Source organism: Schistocerca gregaria, chromosome 1 (genome assembly GCF_023897955.1).
Source record: "Schistocerca gregaria isolate iqSchGreg1 chromosome 1, iqSchGreg1.2, whole genome shotgun sequence".
NCBI classification, from domain to species: domain Eukaryota; kingdom Metazoa; phylum Arthropoda; class Insecta; order Orthoptera; family Acrididae; genus Schistocerca; species Schistocerca gregaria.
Window position 1 is genome coordinate 829575325 of NC_064920.1, and position 18346 is coordinate 829593670.

Below are 18346 nucleotides of genomic sequence, written 5' to 3' on the forward strand. Positions count from 1 at the left end.
CTATGTTGGCCAAACCCATTATAGGCCATGTACAAGTTTTCCACATATTTTAGAAACTAGTCTACAGAATCATCTGGCTCATAAACTAACTCCATTCGAATTCTTTCTGGTAGCCTTCTCTTAAGTGCATCTATTTGAGTTAATTCATCAAATTGTTGGTCTAAGTGTGCAAGTTTAATGATCTGGTCTTTGTAAAACCGTTTCATACCCCCTCTCTGCTCCCTGTACATTGGAACCATTCAAAAACTCACTCTTTATCCTTGCCTGTTCAGTGTCAGACCAAAATGTTTTCAAGAAACACTTTTCAAATTCATCTATGGATAAATTGCTACAGTCAAGTTGTTTTGCCAATGACAAGGCTTCTCCTTCTAACGATCTTTTAATAAACTTAATTTTTAATTCATCATTCATACCAGGGAGAAAACTCTCATGGCAGTGTTGTATAAAATCAACTGGATGGAGATTCTTGTCACCGGGGAAACACTTTAGTGGAATAATAGAAGAGCTTGGGTTTCCTAATTACAGAATGATTTTAGATAAGTCCCATTTTATTACTGTTGTGCTTGTTTTTTGATAATAGTGACATCACTACATAAGTCTGACACATTTGAGTCTGTTATCTCAGCTTTCATCTGAATTTTTTCATCTACATTTTAGGCAACACTGTCTATTTTTTTCATTTAACTTATTTATAAAGGTTACAGTTTGTTTACTAGTGTCTCCAATAGCACCTTTACATCTAACTTGAACAGCACCTATCTCAGATCTGAGATCCTTGTCTGCTTCCCCTATTTTTGTCTCTAAAGATTGTGTTTTAGACTCTGAAGCCTCTACCCTCCCCTCTGCTTTTTTCACATGTTCATCTATAGATTTCACTCGAGAAAATGCACCAACTAAGTCTTTTTTAACATTGGAAATTTGCGCATTAAGCTCTTCTCTAGTGAGATTTGGCTCTGAAGCTATCGACTTTTCAAGTTTTCCACTATTTTTTTCCATTGATGACAAAGATAAGAAACACAAAGGCTTAAGAAAATTTAAAGGTAATGGGAGAACAAAACAGGAAGCTACAGTGGTAGAAGACTAAGGTCAATGAAAGTACGGAGCAGACCCAGCAGTCTCCCAAAAATAAAAACGAAAAAGCTGACAACATGGTATCATAGAAAATTTGGTGTGCCTGTTAACCAGCTAAGAGTGATGTTTTCAGTTGTGCCAAAGAGGGATCAGTTGATTTACTTTTAATGATCAGCACAATGTCCTTCTGAATAAGGACTTAAAAGATAACATCAAAGCAGCAATGAATCACAAATGTGCCACTGTTCTAACTGTAGATTTTAAGCTGGCACTAGATCAGGCATTTGATGATAATATGAGTATGCTCAAATTAGTTTGTAAATGCAGTGGTTTGATTGAGAATATTTCTTAATTCGAACAATGCCAATAGTGAAAATTTAGTTCTGAAATCAATCAATAAGGAGCTTAAGGAGCAGAATGACACAGTGGGGGCATGTAAAGGCAACACAGCAGTTGTTATTTATAAATCCCAAATTGAGCAATTGTTTAATGATAATGATATAAAACCTGTGGAATGTGATCCAACTCAAATTTTCAACAGAGAATTGCAAAATTGTATCCTTGCTTGCAGTAACATTTTACTGCTGTAAATCAGCAGATGCTTAAAATAATGAATCCCAAAACTCCATTACTCACAACTAAGATAAAGACACATAAACTGAATTTCTCTTTATTCCCAATTGTTAATTGCATTGGTAATCCAGCAACACTCTTTGCTAAATTTATTTTACAAGTGTTACCACAATTCTTTGGTCATGATAGCAGTTTGTCAGTGTGACACAGGAAAATTTTCATTAATAGGATTTGAGGCTAAACAGTCCCACTGTCTTGTACTTTACGTTCACCTGATGAGAAGAATTTATATACAAATATATCCGTTGTTGAAACTGTTAGCAGCATTGCTGATAATCTGATTAACAGTAGGTCACTTATTCAAGGCAGAATTCATGAGCTTGTAGTAATCATCAGAATTATTCCTTCATAAAACTATTTTTCTTTAACAACCGTTTATACAAACAAAATGTGGAATTGCTTATCTGGTTGTTTTGTGGAAATTTCTGTTAATAGCCTAGATAATAAATACTTTATGCAACAATCTCTCTCAAAGAGGAAATGTTTTTTTTATTGTAGATACAACAATGATTTTTTTCATTATTTATGACTGCCCAGTTGCAAACATGAGCCCACTTGCAGAAGAGTTTTGTCATCTGCATCCCAAATTGACTTTTACACATGAAGTTGTGGCATCTAATCAACTACTCAATTACCTTGATTTAAAATCTCAGGTTGGGAGAGGGCCACATTGTGCTAAACATTTTCTGTAAACTTGGTGCCACCATACACACATTGTCCTATTATGCTAGTACACATAAACATAGCTGTCTCTCATCAATGATTGATCAGGAGCTCTACATAACTTTAAGCCCTAATTCTTCAGAGTGCAAATTAGTCAACTTACAATACATCACTCAATCCAATGGTTACAGTCAGAATTTAACAGATAACATATTTTACTTGAAGTCAACTAATATGGATAACAGAACTAATACTCAGAGAACTACTCCTGATTGCATCTACATCACCCCACCTTTTATCAGTGACATAATTTACACACTTGCCAACCTCCTTAAAGGCCATGGTGTTAAAGCCTCTATTTCTATCCATGATTGAATCCAGTACCAACTCGTTCACATTAAACTGCCAGTCAAGTATTTGTTTTCCAACTCAGGAGCCTATTGACTTAACTTGCAACAACGCACTCATACATATATGGGCAAACTGGTCACAAAGTGAAGATATGATTTCAGGAGCACATTCTCACTAAAGATGGTGCTTTAAAAACTAACTATTCTTTCACCGAACATCTTAGTGCTAGTGGCCATTGTGAACCAACACTTGATTCTCTCCAGATCATACATGTAGTAGCTAGGAGAGAAACATTAACCCTTTTAAAAGGGTTGGGTGTAATCAAATTTCTCAAGCAATCAGGAAACTTAAGTCTTAATAATCAACTGGTCACTTAAAACCGAATTTTCTGTGATACCATGATGTCAGCCTTGTCAAAATGTAGGTAGTTTCCTTACTTCCTCTTTCATGATAGTTGCGTCAGATTCTCACTTTTGCTGCACTTGCCTCCTACTAATGTGACCTCATGTTTGGTTTTCCATTGTCCCAATTTTTTTTTAAACTTTGTGTTTTTTACATTTTTCCTCCCCACCTCCTTCCCTCCATATGTTTACCATCTCCCATCCTTTTCCTTCTCACACCTCCCATACCTCCTTTCCTCCTTCTTCCTGTTCATGTACACTGACATTTTGGTCCATCTTAATATTGCCACTTCACTGAAATAGTTATTTTCAATGTTATCATTAGTTCATTTATATTTACTTTATTTATGTTCCTGTTTTCTATCAGTGCCTATCAGGTCATCAATTTTTGTTTTCACTTGAATCTTCTTGCTGCTCACTTGCTTCAGCATATACATTGGCTAGACCAATTATTGGCTACCGCTGTAATACATGGCTGTGATCGCTAACATATATTTGCACTGCATATTGCCACAGTTTGGTGACTTCCTTTCTTGATGCCTAATTCTGTGCTTGTATGGATTTAATTTGTTAGCAGTGTTGTAATTTTATGTCCTCAACTCAGAGGTTTTTCACTTGTCATTTCAGGCTTCCCTATGTCATATTTGATGAATGTGGTTTGTGATATAATGACATTGCATCAATGAATATGGTCTTCACTCTTTAAGGCAAGTCAATCATTTTGCTTCACACATTTAGTTGAGCTATCCTATCAATCAGTGCTACATAGGAGTGTGAATAAACTGTTATGTAACAAGATGTTGTTACCCATTAGAGATAATCTGAAGATGTGCTAACTGCATGAAATACATCATTATTATGAAAACATTTGCATCAGAGGTTTGTTTTCTATTGGATCGTTGTTGCTGCATCAGGCCAAAACAGAGAAGAGTAATGTGTTCGTGTTAATCAGTCTCTTGAGATATTGCAGTGTTTGATTAGCAGCATTCCAGTGAACAATATTATGACTGTTATTTCATTGGCTTAACTCTTCAAATGTATAAGGTATGTCAGGTCATGTGGACACAGCCTTTTACATCAGAGCTCCAAACAATGCCCTGTGTGGATGATAAGTGTGGTCTTCTATGGTGATGGCTGTTAAGCCAAACTTGCGTCCAGTTGTCATCTGAATCCTTATTGACTTGTAATCAGTCATTAAAAGTTCTCTGATGTATCCATCTTGGCATAATGTAATTTTGTCATCTGATGAGTGTGGGTCAATGAGGGAAACATCTTAAGTTGATGTGAGATTATTTGTGACTTTCACAGATGACAATAGCAGATCATGTGAAGTGTATTTCCTTCACCACAAAGAAGAGATTGCTGACAAATTTATGAATTCCCCATGGTTCCATTTTGACTTCATGTACTGAAACTGATTTAAATATTTTGAAATTATTGTGTGTTTCATTTTTTTTGTATCTTATAGTTACCAAAATATCAGTACTTTTTCAGAACACATTTGTGCATTGGAAATTCCCGTGGGCAGCTTTTCCTTTGGAATCACAGAACCAAAGAATGTTTAAAAAGTAAAAGATTTACAACTGATAATATGAGCATCATCTCTGCTATCACAGCTTTACAATATGCACCATCAGGTGAGTCAGACTTTAAGCATTAAAAGCCTTTTTTCCAATGTTACAGTGTGACTAATGTTTGAAAAAAAATTATATTAATATTTTGTGGCATATATAAGAATGTCTTTGAAGCCATATCTTGAAACAAAAAGTGTCAGATAAAAACAGGACATCTGCCCAAATGTGTGATATTACGCACAAAAGGAAAATGAGTTTCAAATTATAATCTTCCTAAATGTCCAAGCTAAAACAGTACAAACTTATTCTAATTATGAAGAGGCTTTATACTGATTATTATTTAATTACATCTTTGAAAATATCAATAATTATTTTATCTCTGTTCATGCCAGGCCTCTTTCTTGCATGTGGTCTTGACAATGGCTCACTCTGGTTTCTTGACACTTCAGTTTTGGCACCTCTCCAAGAGTCTTGCCAGCAACATTCCACATCAAAAATCACTCAGATTATTTTTTCTGAGGATTCAAGGTATCTCGCACATAAAGTAAGTGGAATGACTTCCATTTTATACATTCATTTACTCTTTAGTAAATCATTTTAGAGATGCTAAGATTAGTTAAATCTTCTGATAAAGTTTCATCTGTGACTATTAAATGTAGAAAAATCATAGTATTTACAGGGAATGTGAGACAATAATTATATTTGAAATAATTTTTCTTCATATTTTATTGAAAAGAGTGCCAAAATGTTCGTTGTTTGCAGTGGGTTGACTTATTGTACTAAATGACCTACAAAAGATATGATTTTTTTCAGTGTATGTTTAGAGAGAATAAAATGTTCAGGAAACATACATTATGTTTAATGGGAAGTTCTGTATTAGCTAATATATAGATATCTTTTGAAAGTTATGTGACTTCAGTAGCCACTGCAACAACAAAAACGTACATTCTGTAGTACACTGTACAGAGAAGGTATGAAACAGTATCAGACTGTGAGCTGTGCCTACATTTAATATGTGACCTAGCATTTTGAGACCCAATTTCAAAATTCCTCAAATACATGACTTTCATCAACAAAAATAATTGTCTTTTAGTCATTGTTTAGTCCAAGTTGTAGGTCCAAGCTTCATTTGGTTTTTAAGATAATGATGAGGATTGAAAGAACAAGGAAAAACTGAATAATGTTGCCTATTATTAGTTCTTTCCCACAAAAAATAAAACATGTATTTTCTCTGCTTCAGTATTCCTGCCCTCTGCGTTCCCATTATACTCCTTGAGACTCAAATGTACACAGTGCCACGTCTCATCTGAAGCTGTAAGACCAAACCACCTCCTGACACCCCCATCACTTTGCTAGAACTTTTGTAACTCACTGAAAAACTGCCAAATGTCAGCTGCAGAAGGTTCTTTTATCATTCTTATGGCATCAGATATTGGCTACAGTGTCTTTTGAATCAAATTATCATTTTTACAATTTCAAATGATACTGAAGACAAATTTTCGGTATTATTCAGTGGATCAAAATAAATTTCAGTGACCCTCACACACTGCCAGTCCTATCTGCATGCAAATCATTTTTATAATGTATGTTTTGAAACAGGGTGACATTTAGATGGAATGAGTAAAACATACAAACATGCCAAAATAAAATTATAAATAATAAATAAAAAAATATAAAAGGAAAATATAAAAACATCATCATTTAGCTGAAATAAGTTACCTATGTCATAATATTTTCACCTTGTACATCAACTGTTATACCTCACATGATTCAGAATGCTTTTTGAAGAAAGTACCAAAAAAATAAGTTGAAAGGTGCTCTCATACCATGATTAACTGGTAGAAGCTGCCTCCCTCAGCCTCCCCCCCCCCCCCCTCCTCCTCTGTGCATAAGAGGAATTCTAAAAAACGTTTGTGAAGTTGAGAATAATTCCTAAACAGCAGACCAAAGATGGTATCTTATCTCACCTCATGAGAGCTGATAAATTGAAAATACTTTAAACGCTTGATATGAAAAGATGAACCAGTAGAGGTTTCTGGCCCAGAAGTGGGCGACCTCTACAAATTGTATGTCAGAAGTGCTCAAGCCCAGCACCAATTGGAATTGGCGAGCAAGCAATACTGACCAACTATACGGAGCATAATGATTCTGGAAGTGGCTCTGATCTGTAATGCTCCTTAGGATGAGTCAGAAAGACACATTGCAGTTGTTCGAAGTGGAAAATTTTAGTTTTTACCATATCCAGAATAGGACTTAAAGACTGTAAAGTTACTCCTAGTAGGCCAGGTGAGCCAGTGATTTATCTTAATTTAAGTGTAATCATTGGAAGGGCACTTTGCTCTGAGAAACTGAAAAATTTAACAATGGAAATAATCAGTTTTTGACAGTATAATGTAATTGGATGGATAAAAAATGTAAGCTTTGAGAGCCAATGGCTCCCTCTTCCGACAAAAGGGTTGAAGGGGAAGGAAGAGGGGTGAAGGGGAAGTACTGGAGAGGTTTAGAAAAAGGAATAGAGTTCAAAAAAGTCACTTAGAACCCCAGTTCAGGCGAAGCTCGTGCTCATCCTGTCCTGTGAGTCACCCCTGACCTGGGGTTCTGGCTTTTCCAAAATCTCCCCCTTTTTCTAAACCTCTCCAGTCTTTTCCTTCACTCCTCTTCCTTCCCTTCGAGCTTATCTGCTGGAAGAAGAAGCCACTGGCTCTGAAAGCTTGTACACATAAAATCTTTTTTATATGTGTGTTCTCCTGCCACTGCTTCATGTGTAGATTTTTTATCTATGTTGTAAAATTTGTAATTGAAAGGGTTGCAGTGCACATTGTGATAAATTTCTTCCTTCAGTAGGTGCTACATGTAAAAGATACTGGCATGCATCAGATGATTGCTCAGAGTGTCATTGTACAATTGTTAGGCATAAGAATTATATGTACTTGCCTTGGTCGCAATTTTAGTTATTGAGGTAGTGTTTGGAATTGCTACTAGTTTGTTCATGAACAAGGGAAAGTAAATTGTATATACATGGTGTAGATGTGAGCAGCTAGTACTAGTAATATATTAACCACTCTTACGGATCAAGTTTCTAAATTGTTTGAAGACAGTGAGCAGTAGACAGCACATAATGAACAGCTAAATCAGCAGTTACAAGCTTTACTGGCCTGACAGCAAGCACTGTTGGGTTTGAGTGAAGTTAAAACTGAAGTAAATGTTTTTTCTTCATTCTTGCAGCCTTGACTCTCTTGATTTGCAGCCTTGAATCTCATAACCCCCTTCTCCAAATTAACATCAGAGGATGTGACTGTGTTTATAAATGATGTATTAGCCATGGCCAAGTTATGGATCATGGGCAATGCTACGACCTGTCATGTGTCATGCAGTTCTTAATAAGGTGTCCTGTTTTATAGAATCAGCAGAAGGTTTCTGGCAAAGTTATAGAAAGCAAAACCGTGCACAGTTTCTCTCTCTCTCTTTTTTTAAATTTTATTTTATTTATTTACCTTTTTTTTTTTTTTTTTTTTTTTTTTTTTTTTTTTTTTTTTTTTTTTTTTTTTTTAAGTAAGGGAAAACTCAATAGCTTGATGCAGAAAGTGAATTAAATGGTTGAGTCATTTTGTGACAGAATATGCAAACTGAATGCACACACTTATGAGCTGACACAAAAGCCACATGCAGATAGTGTCATACTTAAAGAAACAGAAAATAGGCCATTGGACATTTTTCTCAGAGGGATTTCCCTGGATTTTTCATGGCAGATGCAAATGAGAAACCTTGAGGACTTAGCTGCAGTACTTCTTGTTGTGGCACAGTTGCAAGAAATAGATAGTGCAACAAAAATGTACAATGAGAAAAAAAAATAATGATGTCCATTAGCGACTGTTACCACTGTGGTCAGTACAGGCATTTGAAGGCACAATACTACCAACCATAGTGCTACAATTGCTAATGCTTTGGGTATAATGCTTGGGGTTGTGGATCCAAAAAACAGAGCAATTAAAATGGGAAAAGGAAACTGTTAAATGCCAACAGGAATGTTCCTTACATCAGGAAGCATTACCAGTGAACTGCAGTACAGTAAAAATGTACACAGATACAGATTGTTGAATGGTAGCATGGATGAATAGTAAAAAGTATAAATTTCTAGTGGATACGGGGCACATGAATTGGTTGTCAGTCTTGATCTCATAGACAAGAGGAGACTGAAAACTCTTTGCTACAGATTGCATGCAATACGGTATATATATATATTGGCCAGAACATCTTGGTAGATGATTGTTGTAATGTCTATGTGTTTATGGGTTGCATTTTTTATATGACTTGTCAAGTTAATGGCAGCATGGCATCTCTTGCTGCAATTATCACAAATGTATCTGGCTGCTGAGGTGGGAGCAGTGGTAGCATTGTGAAGCTTTTTCTGCCTTAATCTGTCTAACAAGCCTTCATCATGCTTCGACATTCCAGATGATATATCATCACACCACTCTGGTCTCATGCTAGCCCGTGCCTCCCATCTGTTTGTGTCGATTCCAAAGCTCTCCATATCTCGTTTACAGGAGTCCTTGAACCTCAATAAAGGACGTCCTACAGGTCTTTTGGCTATAGAGATCTCTCCAAGCTTCACCTCACATGGTAATCTGTCAGGATCCATACGGTGGACATGTCCCAGCCAGCGTAATCGTCTCTGCTTCAAGATAGCTGAAATACTGTTGCAGTTAGTTTTAGATAGCACTGCTTCATTGGTCACTCAGTCCTTCCACGTTACTCCAAGAATGGATCTCAGGCACCGCATGTGGAAAGCATTAAGGTGACTTTCTTGTTTGGCATAGGTAGTCCACGTTTCCAATGCATACAAAGGATGCTGAGGATGCAAGTTTGATTTACAATAACTTTGGTGGCCAAAGAGAGTTTGTTGTTTTTCCAAAACTATGTAGAGAGTTTGCCAAAAGTTTTTGCAGCTCTTCCAATGCGAGCATCAATTTCCTTGTCAACAAACATGTTTGATTTTTATAGTAGATCCAAGATAGCAAAAGTTTTCTACGACTTGCAGAGTAGTGCCATCTAGTGTGGTATTCAGCTTTGTGTTAGTACCCTGAACCATAATTACGGTCTTACTGCTGTTTACACTCATCGAGAATAGGTGGCATGCGTGACTAAATCTTGATACTAGCTCTTGCAGCTCTTCTGCAGAGTTCGCAACAATTGCAGCAGCATCAGCATACAGGAGTTCACAAGCAACTATCTTGTAGTGCTTTGTCTTACTCTTCAGAAGACTGACATTGAAAAGTCTTCCATCTTTCCTAGTATGCAGATGTACTCCAACATTGCAATTCTCGAAAGCCACTTGGAGCAAACCCGAGAGGAAAATTCCAAAAAGTGTAGGTGCCAACACACAGCCTTGTCTTACGCCACAGGTCATACTCAATGGTTTAGATGTACTGCCATCGAAGATCACAAAGCCACGCATATTTTCATGAAAAGATCTTATTAAAGAGAGCAAAGTTGGGGGACACCCAGTTTTTTTTTCCAATATGCTGTAGAGTCCCTCCCTACTGACGGTGTCAAAGGCCTTGTTGAGGTCAACAAAAGCCACATATAATGGCACTCTGTGTTTGCGGCACTTCTCTTGTAGTTGGCGCAAGGTGAATATCATGTCATTTGTGGATCTGACAGTTTGAAATCCACACTATGGCTCAGGGTAGATCCGAGCAGCCAAGGTTTCCAGTCTCTTCAGGATTATCCTTGCATACGCCTTTCCAGCAATGCTCAAGATAGATATTCCTCTATAGTTGTTACAATTACCTCTGTCGCCTTTTCCCTTATAGATTGTTACTATATTTGCGTCTCGCATGTCTTGAGGTACTGTGCCTTCTTCCCAGCACTGCAGTAGGATTTGATACAATATCAGCAAAACACAGTCAAGTTTGATGATTTCTGCTGGTAAGTTATCACGGCCTGTAGTCTTGCCTAGCTAAGTGGGAGTTGTAATTCGTCAACAGTGGGAAGATCATCAAGCGCAGACATAACTGGGTAAGTTGGTAAAGTACCCAGAGCTTCTGAATAAATGTTGACCTCTTCTGAGTATAGTTTAGTATAGTGCTACACCCATCTATCTAGCTGCTGGTTTTTATTGTTGATTGGGTCTCCATTTATATCTTTTATTGCAGTGAACTTCTGCTTGTTGGTCCAATGGCCTTTTTGATGCCTTGATGCATGTCACTATAATCTCCCTTGTCTCTGCAGATCTGAATAGTTTTACAAAATTTGGTCCAATATCTATTTGCGCAATGGTGAGAAACTCATTGTAGATCTGCTTTGCAGGCCTTGTATTCAGCTATTGCTTGTTGGTCTTTAGGATTATTCATAACCTGTATATGAGCATTACATTTCTTGTCTATATATGGATGCAACTCACTTTCACATTCAGTAAACCAGTCACTTTCAGTCCTACCCTGCATCCCAAATGTTCCTATAGCTGTCTGCATAATATTTTCTTTAGCTACATGCCACATATTTTCAGCACTCTGTGCAGTTATAAATTGCTCAGGATTCAGTTTCATCTCAATTTCTTCACTGAACTTTTTGTATAGCGCATCATCTTGAATGGCTTTGGTGTTGATCTTCACACTTCTACAAACGCTCTCAGCTGAGTAAATCTTCTTTGGTGTGAACCATGATTTGGTCATAACTAAAGAGTGATCAGTATCACAGTCAGCACTGTGATATCTGCGGGAATTAAGGACATGACATAGATCGCTTCTTCTGTTTATGATGAAGTTGAGCTGATGCCAATGGCCTGAATGTGGGTGTTTCCATGTTACTTTATGCACGTCTCTCTTCTGGAAGTAAGTGTTGGTGATGCAGAGAGAAAGAGAGGTACAAAGCTCCAGCAGTCGCTGACCGTTCTCATTCATATTTCCAATGCCATATGGGGCGATGCAGTCAGTCCAGTTTTTCCGTTTATTCCCAACCCTGGCATTAAAGTCTCCCAGTAACATGACTTTATCTGATCCACGAACATTCTCCAGGCATTTTCGCAGGTCTTCATAGAACATGTCTTTGACTTCAGGTGGCACTTTCATAGTGGGAGCATATGCAGAGATTAAAGTGACGGGGCCTGATGTTGTCTTTAATCTCAAAGTTGTTAATCATTCAAACATAGATTTTGGTTGTTTGCAGCAGCTGAGAAGACTGTTTTGCACTGCAAAGCCAACTCCGTGTTCATGTCTTTCTCCAATTTATTTCCCTTTCCAGAAAAAGTTGTAATTATCTTCATGCAGACTGCCTTCCCCAGAAAGATGAGTTTCCTGTAATGCAGCCACATCAACATGAAGATGCAGGAATTCTCTGTCAATTATGGCTGTTTTCTGACTATAGGGGCAGCATCTGTAGGAATGTCATATCCGGGTAACATAGCTCTGACATTCCAGGCGGCAAATTGGGTTATTGAATAGTTGGTTTTGTTCGTATGAGCTACTTTATTGCTCTTTTTTCCAGGTACCTTGTATCAAGCACTGTGAGATGCTTGTTGCTCAATACACCCACAGAAGTGCACGGTGGGAATAGGGGATAATAGGATGGATAATAGGATGGATAGGGGTTAGCTCAAGCTTAAGGCAGGGAACACATATTTTCATGTGTAAATGGAAGTGTTGCCAACTGTGGGACAGGAATTTTCTGCAGTACTTGGATTAGACTTAGGTAAAGGCCTTGCTGCAGAGTATACACCGGTGCCCACGAGATCACCAAAGTTAAGCGCTGTCGGGCATGGTCGGCAGATGAATGGGTGACCATCCAGGCCACCATGTGCTGTTGCCTTTTTCCGGGGTGCACTCAGCCTCATGATGCCAATTGAGGAGCTACTCGACCGAATAGTAGCGGGTTTGCTCAAGAATACCATCTTACGACCGGGAGAGCGGTGTGCTGACCCCACGCCCCTCCTATCCGCATCCTTCACTGAGGATGATATGACGGTCGGATGGTCCTGGTAGGCCACTCAGGGTCTAAGATGGAGTACTTGGTTTAGACTTCCTGAGAGGTATCTAAAATCAAGCTTAGGCAACAAAAAGTTGAACTCAGTGGATTCTTGTTTCCAATGGCTATGGCAGTTATAAGTGTTTCTGTGTCATAAGTACACCCATTGCTAAGGTAGTACCGAATAAATTGTGTACAAGTGTACTAAAAGTTGTTTGGCATGACAAAGTACCAGTAAATACTGGGAAATTATTTGAAACTAATTTGTGTTAGGGAAGATCTTGAAGTATTCCAGCAAGCTTTGTGTTAAATTAGATTAGATTAGATTAAGTTAATTATTCATTCCATAGACCGCCAAAAGAGGGGATCCTCCAAGGTGTGGAACATGTCAGATAAACATATTACAAACTGTAATTAGAAAAACTTGAGTTTCATTAATTTTAATGATCCTCAGTCAATGAACTGTAATATTATATACATGAATTAAAATTAAACTTCTAATATTTACAGGTTTAATACTTACATCTGCTTTCATTGAAGCCATCATTCACACAGCAGGTAGTTACTTGGCTATTACGACCTAGTATTGTCAAAAATTAAAGCAAATTATTCATTTCAATGATCCTCGGTCAATAGAACCACTGTCAAGTAATGACATTTTAGCTGAATGGGATAATTTCATATGGAGAAGTATAACTATGCAAGGAACATAGGTGACCATGTTATGGTGCCAGTAAGCCTGAAAAATTCTGGAATGAACCAAGTGAGCCTTCTGAATGGGTTTGTAATAGCTACACTGGAAGTATTCAATGGAAAAGACAGTGATGGGTCAATAATAGAGCATAATGTCAAGCAAACTGTCAGCACTTTTGTGTCACATAGCATAATTATTCATTTAAAGGGTAATGGTCAGTCAGCCATGGAGTTATTGTTAGTGCAATACAAAGATTTACTTAATTTTGAAAGTCCACTGCCAGTCATAGCCACAACGCAGCATCATATTCCAATGGGCAATCATACACCAGGGTGCCATAAACACAATAGGTTACTGAAGGGCCTCCAGCCATTGAAAGAATAGATTGTTCATCAACAGCTTGAAGGATGCATAATAGAATACAGCAACATGGTCAGCAATTATAGTAACTCGATTGAAAAAGTCACTTGATGGAACAAAAAAATGTCAGTCACATTGTAATTACAAATGTTTAAATGGATGTACAGTGACTGATGCATATCCAGTTCCTAAAAGAACTGAAACTTTTGATAACATGGAACCATGTAAATTCTGTTCCACAATAGATTTAAGGAGTGATTATCATCAAACTAAAGACCCTTCAGGTCAAATAAAAACATGGTGATTCAGGTTAAGTGAGTTTCTGTATGATCCAGCTCACAAGTGTCGTGTGAACCACTCACAAGTGGACACACTTAATAGGAAAACTGCAGTGTTACAAGTATCTGGATTAAGACCAACAGACTGAAAGAAGGCAGAAGCAATGCACAAAGAATGCCAATTATAGACCAACCAGTTTCTTATGCGTGAAGGTTCAATGCTTATGTCAACAAGCAGACCGCATGTTGTCTTTCTTGCAGCACTCCAAAGCAAAGTGTTACAATAATCACATGACCAAGCAGTATCTGGACATGGAGGTAAAAGAGCTGGTGACAGACAAATTGCAGAGAGATTTTGGAGGAGAACTTGAAATGGTGATGTGGAGCAATAAATTAGAAATTGTGTCCCATGTGCTGAATGAAAGGACTTGAGTTGCCAGAGAATACAGTTACAAAGGTTATCAGGATTAGAGTAATCATTTCAAAAGGTAAGAATTAAGATTCAAGGACCATTTAATAAGAGTTTAGCAGGAAATAAGTATGTTCTAACTATGATTGACCATTTTCCAAGATACCTAGTAATGATAGTGAAAACAGAGCATAAAGTGAGCATTGTAGCTCAAGTCATGGTTAACAATTAGGTACTTAAACTTGGAGTAAAAGAAACTATAATCACTGATTAAGGAACTAATTTTATGTCTGATCTAATGAAGCAGTTATGTTGCCTGTTAAAAGTGAAGAAATTTGCTGGTCCATTTCTTCCATAAGCAAATGGCTGTACAGAGTGAGTCCACCATACCATAGCAAAAATGTTAAGTTATTACATGAATAGCCAACATTTAGACTGGGATATGTATCTAAAATATGTAGTAATCTGTACAACTCTAAAATCCACTCAGGAGTAGGTCTTTCACAATGCAAAGTAGTAGATGGGCATAAGATGCTTTCAATATTCTGATGTAATCCAGCCAAAGTTACAGCCACATTATCAACAAGTGAAGCAATTCGCAAAAATGTTGAAAGAAATATAGCAACATGTAAAATGTACTAATACAAAAGCATTGGAGCTTCAGCAATTCATTGTACAAGGTACAAGTAAGTTACTTCAATACAGTGCAGGGTAATTAGTCATACCGATGAACCCTTGTACCCCAAAGGGTAAAACTAAGACCATATTAGTTAGAGGAGATGACTTCTGCAGTCAATGTTGCTGATAAAAATGTCAATAGTGCATGTTAATTGAATCCATTACTGCAAATACCATCACCGTTACCACAGGAGTATAAGTTACCATGCAGAATGATGCTAGTACAGAATGTACTCAGTGGAATTAGGTCTAGGGATATATAATAAGTATTGGGTTATATGTGTTTAACTTTCTATTTGGTTACCTAGGTTAATGTTATTTTATTTGGTTTGCTACAGCATATGTAGTTTTTGTTGACATTAGCTGATAAAAATGTTGATAGTGCATGTTAGTTGAATAAAGCCATTTAAGGGTACCATCGATCCATTACTGCAAGTACCATCACCGTTACCACAGGAGAATAAGTTACGATGCAGAATGATGCTAGTACAGAATGTACTCTGTGGACTTAGGCCTAGGGATAAGTAATAAGTATTGGGTTATATGTGTTTAACTTCATATTTGGGTACCTAGTTTAATGTTATTTTATTTGGTTTGCTACAATATATGTAGTTTTCATTGAGATACACCTTCATTGTAAGGAGGGAGAGGATTCAAGATATCTCCTTTCTCCTAGGTAGTATCAAAGGTATTGTTAAAAGATGTTATCATGAGTGTAGTGGGCATACATGTCTATGAGGCAGAACTAATTGAGAATCGTCTCTTGGAAAATGGAATTTTATGCTCATGGCAAACAGATATTCTTTTCATGGACCACAGGTGGCCTCTAAAACTCACATTTAACATCTGGAAAGGAAGAAATGAAGTATGATAATTACAGAATAGATTCAGAGAATTATGTACTGAAACAATCAAAGGGAAAATGATATCTGATAAATGGACTGAACAACAGGAATTGAAGTTTTGGCACTAAAGCTGAGGGTTCAATTGCAACAACTGATAGGGGTGATTCATGAGTCACTAGCACAAAAGAAGAGAGGCTGGCTAAACACTGATAGAAAGCTGTTGAAAACAATATTTGGGATGGCAGATACAGAGGATATTGTGAATATAAATAATATTCTAAAGATGGTACAGGAAATAGCCAGGATTACAGAGACAACTGTAAGTTTCCATATAACACAGCTTATGAATATGGAACAGGGACTGTTGAACATTACAGAAACCATGCACAAAATAACAACTGAGTTGGAGCAATATATGAAAGGAATAATGGAAGCACTAAACAAAGTTTTGAGAGAGATACAAAATCGTTTAAGGACACTAAATGAGAAACTAGTAACAGCGACACTACTACATGAACTAGCGTCAGTAGTGGCTTGGGAGACACCAGAATGGAAATTGAAAGGTTACAGGAATCCTATTGAAGGTTTGACCTCTTCATGCCAGTTTTTCATTATTCATCCATATCCAGTCAAATGGAAGCTTATTAACAAGTGGGTACAGGTTCAAACCACTTATGTATTACTTGTTTCAGAACAATGGGACATAAATGTCAATAAGACATCTTAGCAATTGTATAGTCAGCCACCATTTGTCCAGCTCAGGTGATGTGGACTGACAAATGATCATGTGAAATTCAATTAGCCCTAGGAAAAATAAAAGTGCCAGAATGCCTCAACCACACTTTCTGTGGGTTGGCAGTCATTGAATTTATTCAATGTTCTCACCAGAGACAGTAGTAACTAACTGATATAACAATCGAACATTTACAAATATGATAATATTAGAAATGTGACAGAGTGGGTTATTGATGAATGGAATCAAATGTGACATAGGTGGAACACAGTTTGAACTTCCTGCTACAATTACAAATGCCATGATAATTACAAGAGCTCAACATATGTTGTACTGCCTGGAGAAACATCTATGTGTGTTAGCACAAAATATAATGTTCTTGAGAAGTACATTGGACCCTACTTTGCTACTAATGATAGATTAATTAAACATTTCAGTCAAAAGACAAATTTTGGTAGATCAAATGACAGTATCAAGGGAAATGTTGATGGAACATCATTATGATGAGTGTATCAGCCACTAGTGTTATCAGGATACTAGCATTTATTTGTGGAGTTTACTTTTGTCTCAGACAGAAAATCACTCATACAAAAGGAGAAACCATTCATGACATTCCCATGGAATGAATTTTTACTTTCAAGGAAGATATTCCAGGGGACTAATGTATAAAGATAAAACTAGGAAGATAATATTAAACTAGGATAAGATTTCTGTGGTGCTTAAAGGAACTAGGATAAGATTTCTGTTGTGAGTAAAGAAACCAAAGTTTCAGAGTAAACATAAATATGTAAGATAGAAAAAGGAAAGTGTAAAACTTGTGATGAATTTTATTAAAGTGGAGGAGAGCATTACACATTAAGATAGAAAGGAATGGGAGAGAGAAGTCGCTATAGCCTGACATTGCTTAAACACATGGAAGTATCAACACAAGTCAGCCACTAGGTGTGAACATTTTGAAATTGTTTATCATTCAGCAAGAGTGTGACATCAATGCTTCTGTGTATGAGTGTGAACAAGCAAGCTCAGTGGGAAACTGTAAGACAAGTGCAGATCAACCTGCCTCTGTTACTCTCATAACATTATGTAAGAAGTACTAGGTAGGACACAACAAAGCACTTATAATACTGAAACAAATTGATTAAGGCCATACAGCTAAACTGGAGATTGCTTATGACTCATAATGAGCAAGACTGATTTGATCATTACAAATGATGTCATACAGTAAAACCATTCCTTGATGGTATGCAGACTCCACCTCACTAGCCTAGAGTCACTTGATCAGTAGGACCCATGACATTCATGTCATTTGCATTTGATTCTCTCATTATTATATTGTAACATCTTGTGTTAGATTATTCCATTATTGGTCATACTCTTGCTGCTTGATGTGGTGACCTCCAATCTGTAGCCACAGGTGGCTGAGAAACAGCATCCAGTGCTGAAGCCACCACTGACAAGTAGCTTATGAGTCTGCCAACACCATTCCAGGTGTGGGCAACAACTGCTCTGAAACTGCAGCATTTTTTGGATCAGATGGCCTACTGAACCAGCGGGACAGCATCAGCATTCAACACATCACAGTGTAACATTACAAACAGTTGGTTTGACTGCTGCAGAACAGACTGAATTGTACAGGTTGGCTGTGGACTGGTGTGAATGTTCGTTGGGATGGTCAACTGACAGATGGACTG

At 37.3% G+C, this 18346-nt stretch overlaps 1 protein-coding gene across 1 annotated transcript in view; it reads left to right on the forward strand.

Moving 5' to 3' along the window:
- LOC126271938 (cilia- and flagella-associated protein 251-like) overlaps positions 1–18346 on the forward strand; it is a 681069-nt gene that overhangs the window by 311754 nt on the left and 350969 nt on the right. The window contains exons 12-13 of the mRNA XM_049974362.1: positions 4614–4756; positions 5086–5237. Of these exons, the coding sequence (XP_049830319.1) occupies positions 4614–4756; positions 5086–5237 (295 nt within the window). The remainder of the gene's footprint in view (positions 1–4613; positions 4757–5085; positions 5238–18346) is intronic.